Source organism: Canis lupus, chromosome 8 (assembly GCF_048164855.1).
Source record: "Canis lupus baileyi chromosome 8, mCanLup2.hap1, whole genome shotgun sequence".
NCBI classification, from domain to species: Eukaryota; Metazoa; Chordata; class Mammalia; order Carnivora; family Canidae; genus Canis; species Canis lupus.
The window spans coordinates 51,310,311-51,322,004 of record NC_132845.1 but is presented as its reverse complement, the minus strand read 5'-3'; the positions used below and the strand labels follow the sequence as shown (position 1 = coordinate 51,322,004).

At 44.6% G+C, this 11,694-nt stretch overlaps 1 protein-coding gene across 4 annotated transcripts; it reads left to right on the top strand.

Annotated features, from left to right (window-relative positions):
* The first annotated feature begins 256 nt into the window (after positions 1-256).
* RPS15A (ribosomal protein S15a) lies at positions 257-11,144 on the top strand. 4 transcript variants are annotated; one of them, XM_072835918.1, is made up of 6 exons: positions 257-413; positions 1,469-1,606; positions 2,229-2,308; positions 3,987-4,064; positions 5,546-5,631; positions 7,209-11,144. In XM_072835918.1, the coding sequence occupies exons 2-6, from the start codon at positions 1,474-1,476 to the stop codon at positions 7,300-7,302; spliced, it is 471 nt and encodes a 156-aa protein (XP_072692019.1). In that variant the 5' UTR covers positions 257-413; positions 1,469-1,473; the 3' UTR covers positions 7,303-11,144. The 4 variants fall into 4 exon arrangements, with proteins under 4 accessions (XP_072692019.1, XP_072692020.1, XP_072692022.1 ...); XM_072835919.1 differs by lacking the exon at positions 3,987-4,064 and having other exon boundaries at positions 258-413; XM_072835920.1 differs by lacking the exons at positions 257-413; positions 3,987-4,064 and adding an exon at positions 423-943.
* Positions 11,145-11,694: the final 550 nt, after the last annotated feature.

Here is an 11,694-nt window from a genome sequence, read left to right as displayed (position 1 = left end):
AGTGTTAAAAAAAAAAAGAAAAAAAAAAAAAGAATCCTGAGTGTTATCGATTTGCATGGGTCCTTTCAGGCTCGCAATGATAAATACGCAAATGTAAACATCTAAGTGGCGAAGGCTTATCATAAAAATTAGCAAACATCTGGGCCCTTTTCCTTTTCAGTTTCTCAGTCTGATAGATGAAGCGCTGGAAGGGAGCGCCCTCGGTCCTTCCCCAGGGCCTCACCTGGAGCGGCCGATTCTATCGGCTCTCTACGCCTCACCCCTGAAGAGGCTCCGCCCCCTTCCTCCGCGGTCTTTCGCCAGGCGACGTAGTTTTGGGGGCCCTCCTGAGAAAGTCTCGCGATAGGCCACCCGCTTCCCATAACTCCGTGCGCTCGCCCCTCCCGTCCTCTTTCCGCCATCTCTCCGAGCCGGTGAGTATTTCTCTCCGAGCGACCCAACGCCATCCGTCGGCCATCGGCGCCATCCTGCAGTCTGAGCCTCGACTTCGGTGCTCTCTGATGATGCCAGAGCCTTCTTGGCCGGAGGATGTTGCCCTTGCGGGGGGCTTAAGCCGACGTGGGGGAGAGTCCGTCATGCCGGTCCGCCGCACGCTCTGCACTTTGGGGGAGTCCGGCCTGTGGAGCGCAGGCCGCAGGACTGGCGGGAACCGGAGCTGCCACCGCCCGGAGAGGCCGTAGCCCCGACTTGCGGCCTTGCGGCCCCAGGACCTCCGCTTGGTGGTTGGGCAGCGCCTTGGCGCCGGGCGGCGGGAAGCCTCGGGGACGGCGGCCGCGGTGGGCTGTGCCGCCTCCCGTTCCCGCCCGCGCCGTGCGAGCTTAGGCGACTGGGAGGCCGCTGAGCGGGGAAGACTGCTTCCGCCCGGGGGCGCTCTGTGGGAGCTAACCTGGGTCTTCGTGGCTCCACAGTTTTCACTGGTGCTTTCTGCAGCTTGGAGAAGCAGGTTGGGTCCTTAGGGTGGGAGCTTGAGGGAGGGCCTCCCGCCTTCGTGGAGGCAGGTGCGCGGACAGCGTTGCTCCCTGTTGGCCGCTGTGGTACGAGCGCTGTCGGGACGCAGCTGTGGGCGGACACACAACGGACGTCTCCTTCGTTACGGAGTGTTCGTGGAAGTGGCATCCTTTGGGTGTTCGGACGAGGCTGACCTCGCATGAGCGGATTTAAAGGACAGTGTTGATAGTACAGGGGCTGCGAGACTTGACAGTTTTGGGGGGAAAAAACGTGCCCTGTGATGGTCACTCCCCTTTCTGAGTGAGTGAGTGAGTGACCGACCGACCGCCCGGCCGCTTGATACGGTGGTTGTGGTGGCTGACCCTGCGCCGGGGATCCTGGGGAACCTGCCTGCTTGGGAGCTGGGACAGCCTCGCCGTATAGGGGCGGAAAGAAGAGGAGGTGTTGGCAGTGGAGTGATGGGGTGCCTTTTGGTGTTGGGGATGCCGGTAAAACCTCTTGTGTTTCCTTCCCTGAACAGCCACAATGGTGCGCATGAATGTCCTGGCAGATGCTCTCAAGAGCATCAACAACGCTGAAAAGAGAGGCAAGCGCCAGGTTCTTATCAGGCCATGCTCCAAAGTCATCGTCCGATTTCTCACTGTGATGATGAAGCATGGTAAGTGTGTCGTGTGTCGCTGCCGTGTTCTCTGTGCTTCCACGTGAGACTATTAGAGTCTGTTCAGTAGACGTGAAGCTGCAGGAGAGGACTGGGAAGTTGGAGCAAAGGGGCAGTCCCTGCTGGGGGGACCAAGGCAGTTGAGTTGGGGTGTGGACAGCATAGTTTGGACTGAGGCTATTCAGGAAGCACTGAGTAGGGGCGGTTGAAAAGAAGAGAAAGTTTGTGACGGTTGCTCTGCTAGTCGTTTGGGAGCTAAGGTGGCCTTTCTTTATGAAATACGGCAGCTGCAACATGTCCTTGAACATGCCCCGAGCTCTTCTCTAAGGGCCTCGGGATGGGAAGGAGGATTCTTACGTGTCTTGGGAGGGGCAAGGGGAAAATAATCCTGCTGTTAGAATTGCAGGGTGGGTTATTTTTGGGTGATGGCTCCTAAATTTGAAATACTAGGCTATGAAAGTTTTGATTCATAACAACCATCTATCTAAACTGATTAGAGAAACAATCGGATGATGTGAGAGGAAAGAATCTAGGAGGCAAACAGTGGGAGTACGGGAGCATACATATTTAGGTTTGTCTAAATCGTTACCTTCCATTTAATACAGCCAGTTATGTTCTGTAGGTTACATTGGCGAATTTGAAATCATCGATGATCACAGAGCTGGGAAAATTGTTGTGAACCTCACAGGCAGGTTAAACAAGGTAAGGATTGATTTCATTTCCTACATAGAAGATTCTTCCTAAGGATTATCAAACATGATGTCAAACATGTTGTAATTGCCTTTGTAAAACCAAATTAGTGTGCTTGCTCTATCCAGTTGGGTTAAAAAAAAAAAAAAGGAATTGATTAAAATCTATTAACTTTTATATCACTCTTTGGTTGATTTGTTCTCCGAAGGTGTATTTGCTCTAGAATTGTTAGTTGAGCTGATGTTTGGGGAGTATGGGCTAGCTGAAGGGAGATGCTGGTGGGTGGGGTGAAAGGAGCACCTGATGCAGTAGTACTGGTGTTTGCATATTGGTTGGTATGCCGCCCGCCCACCAGCTTGAATTTGTGCTGCCCAAGGAGGACCTTTATTCCTATCTGTAAATAACTTTGTTCTCTCTCTTGGTGATTATGTTGTGGGTTTTGAACAGAATGCAGTTCTCTGACAATATTAATATTTTATTTTTGCTGGTGTGGGCTCTACTGGTCTCTGAGTTTTTTACTCCTCTTCAGTTTGATTTGTCAGCATAACCTAGTGGATCTATGTGATCTGTTTGACTGTGGCTTACCTTATTGCATGTATTTTGGGGATAGGTATCTATAACAACTTAGGGTCCCTGAATTGCATTTTGTGTTCCGGTTTCTAGCTTTCAGATTTGCAGGGAGCCTGATCTCCTTTGGTCCAAGACAGATGAGGGGAAAACTGGCCCAGAAATGAGTTGTGGATAGTGGCGGGGCCAGATTTAATTGGTGAGGATATTCCCTGGTCCAGTAACTCGTTTTATAAAGTTTGCTTCCCTGTATAGTAAATTTGCTTCGTGTGTGTGGGGAGATAACCTAATGTTAGATGAAAACTACTGGATGTGAAGTTTTCACGAGCGATTAGGAGAGTTTGCAAGTTACTTTTGAGACTGTTTTGTTTTAGTTGTTAGACTCGAACCTCAAAGTAGAATTTGGATTCACTGTTGCTGGCTCTCACAGGTGTGTTCTTGAAGTAGACTTTCCCTAATTTTAGGAGTTGGGAAGCTGAGATAGGAGTTACACTTGAGGTCCCCCAAATAGTTGGTAATGAGTGGGGGAGCTGGTTCCAATAGTTTATAGAACATCTTTAAGCTGTCCTGTGGAAGACTGACTTGATGTTTAAAAGCAACAACAATAAAATCGTAAGTTGGATAAGTGCTGTGCACCAAATTTCTCTTGAATATTGACCATACATAAAACTTGAGAAATAAGCATGAGCAATAAGTTTGAACAGGGTATTTCCCAAGTGGAACTCCCTTGTGGCGTTCTTGTTCGGTGGAAAAGTAGTTTGAAAAATTCTCGCCTAAGAGGTATTTGAAATCCAGGACCTGCTCCTTAGCTGTCTGACACTTTTTTTTTTTTTTTTTTTTTTAAGATTTTATTTATTTGAGGGGGAGAGAGAACGAGCAGGGAAAGGGGTTTAGATGCTGAGGGAAAAGCAGACTCCACTGAGCAGGGAGCCCAAAGGGGGACTCTACTGAGCAGGGAGCCCAAAGGGGGTCTCCATCCCAGGACTCTGAGATCCTTACTTGAGTGGGAGACCGTTCTTTAACTGACAGGCACCTAACTTGGATTCTAACTGTCTAACTTTGGTTGAGCAAAACAAACTTGAATTAATCAGTTGCTCTGAAGTTGAGTTTTCCTTCTTCCTAGGACACTGTCGCCTCAGTTTCCTTTATGAAAGATGGATGTACCCCATACTGTGGAAATTTAATGGGGCAGAGAAGTAAGGTAGTTTTAGAAATTAGATTAAAATTCTGGTTTGGTCACATCCTAAGATCTCTTTGGGAGAGGTTTATTTTTTATTTTATTTTTTGGGAGAGGTTTAAATCTATTAGCTGAATGAGGGATTTTGCTGCTGGAATACACAGAAGCCTGGGTGTGTAGAGTGGAGGCCTCAAAGGTTACCATCATAGCTTGCTTAGAGGAAGGATTGTTTTTCCCTATTCCTGTGGTGTGGGATTGCCCTTGACAATTAAGTGACACTGTACTGTTAAGATCCTGTTATGTAAAGGGGGATCTAAGTGGGCCTCCTGCCCTAGGGCATTTGGTGGGCCTGATAGGCCCATTTTCAGTGCTTTGGGTTCAGATCTGCCTGCGGAAGTGTAACTATTCTAAAGATTTGAATACGTTCTAACCTCATAGGGGTCTTTAGTATCCTTTTAGGCATTTTTGAACTTGGGTGAATGTGGGCACACAAGTGTCTTCCTGCTGCCTTAGTCCTCTGGAGTTTATACTTCAATGGTGCTAATCCTGAGTGTTCTCACATGATCATTTCCGGTGTATAAAGAGCAGGAACCTTTCTGCACTGATGGATTTAAGTGTATCAGTGATTTGTAGAGTAGGGATGTGTGTGTGTGGGGGGGAGGGGTCACATGTTTAGGTCTGATGGAGTTCTTTGATCTCAGCTTTTACTTTTAAACTCACTTAATCTAATCAGAGACATTGAATAAGCCTACAGTAGGTGCAAATAACCTGCTAGTGAACGTGTCAACACTTACTGTGTTTTAGGGTTTGCAGATAATTGAATGATTACAATTTAGTACTTGGCTCTTGGGGAGCTCACACTGAAAGATAGTTCTTGCTTTGTCCCAGTAGCAAACAGGTGGGATAACTGACTGTAGGAACTCTGTTTGCTTTCCACTCATTTTGCTAGATTAGTTTGGAAAATTTTGTCTGGGGTTGTAAATGTATCCTGGTAGTTCACTGATGTGGAATACCAGTTCTTAGGTTTTAATTTTGTGTCTGTGGTTCCACAAATTCTAATATTTTACGTTTTTAGTTTATAGGTGAATGATTTGAGACTCCACATTTATTTCAGCCTCACTATGTAAAAAAAAGTTTGACTACAACTTTTGTCTAAGGCTTGGTCTCTTACCTCCTCAAAATCTGGCGGCTTGTTCCGGGACAACTCCCTACTAAATAGAGATGTACACCGTGAACCTGATCTTGCCATGTATTGTCTTGTGTTCTGTCTCTTCTATTGACTTTTTAAATACTTTTCTCTTGCCCTAGGTAGGCATAGTCTTAATGCAGTATAAAAGGTGATTTTTTTCAAATGACATTTATATCACAGTTGCACAGAATAGTTACCCATTAAATTTTGATTTGGTCAGTTTATAGAACTATTCAGATGTAAATGCTGTTGGTGTTAACTAAGTTTTCCTGTTATTGGTGAGATGTGAACAGTGTTTTCTGTTACACTTTTACAGTGTGGAGTGATCAGCCCCAGATTTGATGTACAACTGAAAGATCTAGAAAAATGGCAGAATAACCTGCTCCCATCCCGCCAGTTTGGGTGAGTTAATTTTCCTCATTAAAAAGAAATTCATGCTAAGGATTGCTGTGGTGCAGTTTGCCTTGAGCTGAGGTTTTATTGTTTTTTGTTGTTACAGTAGTAATTGTCTCCATCCCCAACCATCTTGACTCCAGGATTAGCTCTTAGGTGCTGCCACATTTTCATTTGCTAGGCTTCAGGGTCTGAGGCCTGTGAGAGTCCAGGGTGAGAGACAGATTTGTGTCCCCTTTAATGTCTGCTCTTTTGGCTCAGTGCATATAGTTCATACTATGTGTTCGTGTGATCCCATTCTGTGGCTGGAATCACTTCTGAAGCCTAGGCTCCTGGGGCAACTGAGTTCATTCTTGGTAAAATGCTTGCTTTCCTACTTTAAAGCTGTGAGGCCTTGGGTAGCTCATGTCCTTTGGTTTCTTCATCTGTTAAAATAGTAATTATTCTCTTAAATTATATTATCACCTGATTTAATTCTGGTAAAGAACTTTAGGATCTGACACAGCGACATAGGGATCCCTGGGTGGCACAGCGGTTTAGCGCCTGCCTTTGGCCCAGGGTGCGATCCTGGGGACCCGGGATTGAATCCCACGTCGGGCTCCTGGTGCGTGGAGCCTGCTTCTCCCTCTGCCTATGTCTCTGCCTCTCTCTCTGTGTGTGTGACTATCATAAATTAAAAAAAAAAAAAAAAAAAAAGATTTGACACAGCAACATAGTAAGTGCTTATCTGTGGTTAAGAACTTTTTAAGTTGCACCCCTCCATCATGTTTGTTTGGTGATGTGGTTGGATTTCCTCCCACTTCATGGTTACTGAATTACAGGTGTATATATATTATTATGAGTGAGTCATCTTTTTTTTTTTTTTAAGATTTTATTTATTCATGAGAGACACAGAGAGAGGCAGAGACACAGGCAGAGGGAGGAGCAGGTTCCATGCAGGGAGCCTGACGTGGGACTTGATCCCGGGCCCTGGGCTGAAGGCAGGCGCTAAACTGCTGAGCCACCCGGGCTGCCCAGGATTGAGTCATTTCTGATTGTAATTATGATCCTAATTTTCATACCTCACAATTGGGATACCACCTTATGTGTCTTACTTTGATCCCCATAGTAACTCATGAGATAGCCAGGCCAGATGGGATTTCCATTGTCCACATGACTGTCTCTTTATAGTAGCTTGCCTGTGATCACATAGTAAGTGGAAGAAACCATTCATTCAAGTTTATATCAACACTTTATTGCTTTAAACCCTGTCTCCTTACTTGAGAACAGAAAGTGACATTTTTGAAGTTAAAGTTGTTCAGTTTTTGTTTTCAGTTAAGCTGAATAGCATTGTTTCTCAGTGTTAGCCGAGGGCAGGGCTATATGAGTGTGTTGTGTGGCTGAGATTGTTGGAATTGGGTCTTTGGGTTCCAGGATCCATGCCTACAGTGCCAGCGCTAGGAGGCAGCATTAGTCTCTGCGTCCTATTATGGGAAGGTGTCTTAAGCACTTAGGAATGTTGGTCTTTTTCTGTACCAGAAAGCCACTCTATGTTGAACTATTTTTAGGAAAAACTCACCAGCATTTTTTTTCTTAACTCTCCATAGTTTCATTGTACTGACAACCTCAGCTGGCATCATGGACCACGAAGAAGCAAGACGAAAACACACAGGAGGGAAAATCCTGGGATTCTTTTTCTAGGGATGTAATTCATACGTGCAAATAAAATGCCTCAATGGACTCTGGTGCTTCACTCGGTCGTTTTGAACTTTACAGCAGAGTAGCAAGAGCATCTGCAGCTGTGTACAGCCTTTATGTTCATTGGGGGATGCTGTTTCCCGAAGTGAACAAGGAAGTCTTGACTTGTGATAACTCACCATCATGCTCATGGTTCACCAGAGGAAGTTGTATCTATCCCTGAATGGCTGAATCTGGGTTGAGGTCCAGGTGGTGATTCTTTCCCTTCCGGGGTCTTACATTAACCCTGGAAGGAGTGATGCTGTTCCTGTTTTTAGCTTGACAATACACATTTCATCCACTGTTATTAACTGCCCTAAAAAATATGACCTGGCTACCTGTGGAAGTGTTCATAAGGAAGCAGGCAGGAAGCAGACTAGAGCTCACAGCTCACTAAGATGGATCAAAGTAAATTTGGATGGCCTGTCAGTAACATTTTAGCAGTTTGTGTTTGTAAGCTGTCATTTAGAAAAATGAAACTTCTTTTAAAAACTAGTTTCACTGTAAACCTGTCACAAATGTATTCCTGGAATTGGGAATTCCTTTGCTGGGCCACTTTACCTGGAGGAATGCTTGTAAGGAACTCAGCCACCAAAGAGGGTAGGGTGGCTTCTGTGAAGTACACCAAGGCTCCCTACTCCTTTGTAAGCAGTGCTGTCCAGTAATGTAACAAGAGCCACATGTGTTAAGTAACTTTCTAGGAGTTAACATTAAACAAGTAAAGTTTGGATTGGTTTTTAAATAACATTTGTGTTGAAAATGATGACTTTTCAACATGTAGTTAATAGTGAATGAATGGAATTTTACTCTTGTAATAAGTCTTGAGATTATGTGTATTGTACATTTATTTACACTTAAAGCACATTTTAATTGGACTAGCCACTTTCCATAGTCACATGTGGCTGGTGTTCATGTTGGACAGCACAAGCTAGACTTGATTCTTGAAAGGTCTGGGTCTGGCCAAGTAGAAAGGAACCTGGATGAGAGCCCAGATCGGGCATTTTGTACCTGGCCCACTATATTTGCCAGGTAAGGGAATAGGATGAACAAGGCAGCTCACAGCCTTATTAAAAAGGACAGCAGCTACTCTTAATTGTTTTTTAGTGATGTGAGCCAAAGTGAAATGACTGCCAGATTGCAGCCCTGATTTCAAGAAGTCTAACTTCCAATAGGATGTGAGGTGCTAAGAGCTGTTGGATATAGAGATTTGATTTCTTTTCAGAAGAATATACTTTTTTTTTTTTTTTTTGATAATTCATTAAGAGTACTTTGATACTGGTAGGTCAGGTAGTTTTCAGCAGTCAGATATTTCAATCTGGGTAGGGATGTTGAATTATCACTGCTCTGGTTGTACGGTGATCTCTGGCAAGTGACAGCTTACATGGGTCTCCCTATTAGGTAAAAAGAAATTACTTCATGAGGATGCTGAATGAGAGAGCACACTTGAAACAGCGCAGGGCCAGGGCATGGCTCACATTTGAAAGAGGTTACTGTAAGATGGAGCTAGCTAGGAATGCCAAGACTGGCCCTAGAGATGTGGCAAGTGATGGCCCCACTTGGTAAAATGTTAGAAGAAAGCTAGTTGACAGGTTTTTTCTGGGTTTGGGGCCTCTAATGTTTGGAAGATCGTGTGTAATTAACATGAGCTTTAGGGGTTTAACAGGCTGGAAATGAAATTTGTATTTCTGTTAAGTAGTCTCAATTTCCTCATCTGCGAAGTGGAAATAATGGAAAACTGTTAAAGGTGTTAGGAGAAAGATGAGATTATGTAAAATAGTTAATTTGCACTTGGGCAGCCATATATGCAGTTGAATTTGTCAGAGGTGAAGTAATGATGAGATTGTAAGCTCTTAGGAGATAGGTCATGTGTTTTTACTGTTTTATCTCACCCCTAGCCACATGACATGGCGGATGCCCCAGTAAGTACATCTTGATTGAATGAATCCTCATCCTGAGTACTGATATCCACTACTAAAATAGGACAGTCCCCATTTGTCCCTACCATTTACTGTGGGAATCTTATGCCTTTTGGAAGTGGTCAGGGATAGAAAAAGATATGTGCTGAGGTAGGGAAAATTGGGTGGCCAGTTGATGGATTTAATGGTGTAGGTCCCTTGTGTTTATATGAAGTGGGTGGCTTTAGCCATATTTTTGAGACCCAGTAAATAGAGTAATAAAATGACCTGTGGTCTGGTTGGCCCAGGCCAGACTCTAAGGTTTGAGGGTCTGGAGACCAATTAGGTACCTCCTGGCAGGATAACTTGCCTCAGATGGGTTGTACCTTTCTGTGGTGTGAACCCAGCATTCCCTCCCAGCTTTGCTTCTGCCACAGGCTGGCAGAGTCCAGGGTGTTAGAGTGGAAGGGAATTGACAGCCTGATCATCTGGGCCTACCAGATACACTTTGAGGCGGTGTTGGGGTGGGGGAAGAGGCCCAGTACCTATCCAGACCCTGGATTCTTAACCTAAAGTCTGTAGACAGATGGCAGATGAACTTTCTGAAAAGAACATGCAAAATTGATACCCATATGTTTATCTGGAGCAATTCCATAGAGCATAGAGCCTTTGATCAGGGACTGAAAAATTCAGAAAGGTCAAAACTACCAAAGGCAGCCTCCTGGGAGGACAGCTGTGTCTGGTGAGTGTGTCCTGTGTTCTCATTTAGAGGCTGCTTTGTCTTAATCTCTGGGTAATGTGGGTTAACTCTGGTAATGGTGCTAGATAGGAGAACAGTCAGTTCTCTGGGCAAGGGAGAAGGTCTGCCTTGGTCCAGTCAACCTCTGAGAGATGATGTTTCACTGTAGGCTAGGAAGTTTGGTTTCCACTCCTGACCCCAAAGGAAGCAAGCTCTGGGAGACCCCAAGTCTGATTCCATTGGCTTTCTAATCCACTATTCTAACACCCACCAATCCTGATTCCTGAATTGAACCACTATGTGCCCCACCTCTGAGCTTTTGCTTAAGGCCCCCTCTATACCTTTTTTCCTGTTCCTGGGAGATGTCCCTAAAAGCCGTTTAAAAAGTCACTTCTGCCATAAATCTTCCCATGTACTGTTCTACTTTATCTTTTCACCTAAAAATATGAATGCCTTAGTGAGATTAGTAGTTTTAATTTTTTTTTATTTTTTAAAAATATTTTATTTATTCATGAGAGAGAGAGAGGCAGACACAGGCAGAGGGAGAAGCAGGCTCCATGAAGGGAGCCCAATATGGGACTCCATCCCAGGACTCCAGGATCACGCCCTGGGCCGAAGGCAGGTGCTAAACCTCTCAGCCACCCAGGGATCCCAGATTAGTAGTTTTGAGTGTTTACTGAATGTTTATATACCTGGAATGGAACTAAGGCTTTACATATACAGTCTCATTTAATTTTTATAATTCTATATCATGGCTACTGTTACTGGCTCTAGTTTTTCTGGTGAAAAAAGTGAAGCACAAGAATTGTGAATCCATTTGTTTGTTGAAGATGCTACGAAGTGGCAAAGTCAGGCTTTAAATGCACAGACTATCTCCTAGCCCTTAAATTCTGTCCTGCCTTGTGGTCTTTAACCTAACTGGTGTATGAGATATTTGCCATGTCTAGTGTTTGGACTACAGGATGTACAAACATCTAGTCCTTCCCCTCCATGGAGTTTGTTGACCTGTAATAGACTGAGCTTTGCACTGGGGAATCCCTGTTCCCCCATCTCTGTATGACCATTATGTAGTGTATCACAAGGGATGTAGGCATGTTAAAAAAGTCATCTCTGACCCTCATGGCTGTTGGAGGGTGCCTCTTTTTAATTAAAAAAATTAAGACCTGTTTAAAGTGGAATTATCTAGCGCCTGTGCTATACACTATGTTGAGTCCACAGAATTCCTGGACCCAAGAATCCGGAATAGAGTGAGATATGGGTGGGATTCAGTTTGCAAGTTCATTGTCCTGGCACCCAGGTCCCCCCTTTTTATGTTCAAGTGATCTAATAAGCAGTGAAATTGATAACACACAGACGATAAGCCAAGGGAGACAATAAGAAAATGTGTATTTGTGACGATTTGGGAATCAAATGCTGGCCTCAGTGACTAGCCATGTAACCTTGGCCAGTTGCTTTGCCTGTGTGTTTTGTTTACTCATGTTTAATAGAGGGATAATAGTACTACTTAGGTGATGGTTGTGAAGATTACATACAATGCTTGTGAAGTGTTGGAGTAGTAAATTTAGAGCCGTTTGCAAAATACTCAGGCTCTCCCCTACTCCTTCCCCTCCCCGCTCCCCGCGCGGCACATGCAGTTAGCATATGACCAGTTCTGGCCAGTGAATTTGTTGTGAGCCGAAGAGATGTCTTCTTCCAAGCTGGAACGTTTAGTGGCTAGTGGGA

Coding starts and splice junctions, on each gene's coding strand:
- RPS15A (XM_072835918.1), top strand. CDS start 1,474: ATGGTGCGCATGAATGTCCTGGCAGATGCTCTCAAGAGCATCAACAAC. Junction 2,309..3,986: donor TCACAGGCAGGTTAAACAAG/GTAAGGATTGAT, acceptor CCTTCTTCCTAG/GACACTGTCGCCTCAGTTTC. Junction 5,632..7,208: donor CTCCCATCCCGCCAGTTTGG/GTGAGTTAATTT, acceptor AACTCTCCATAG/TTTCATTGTACTGACAACCT.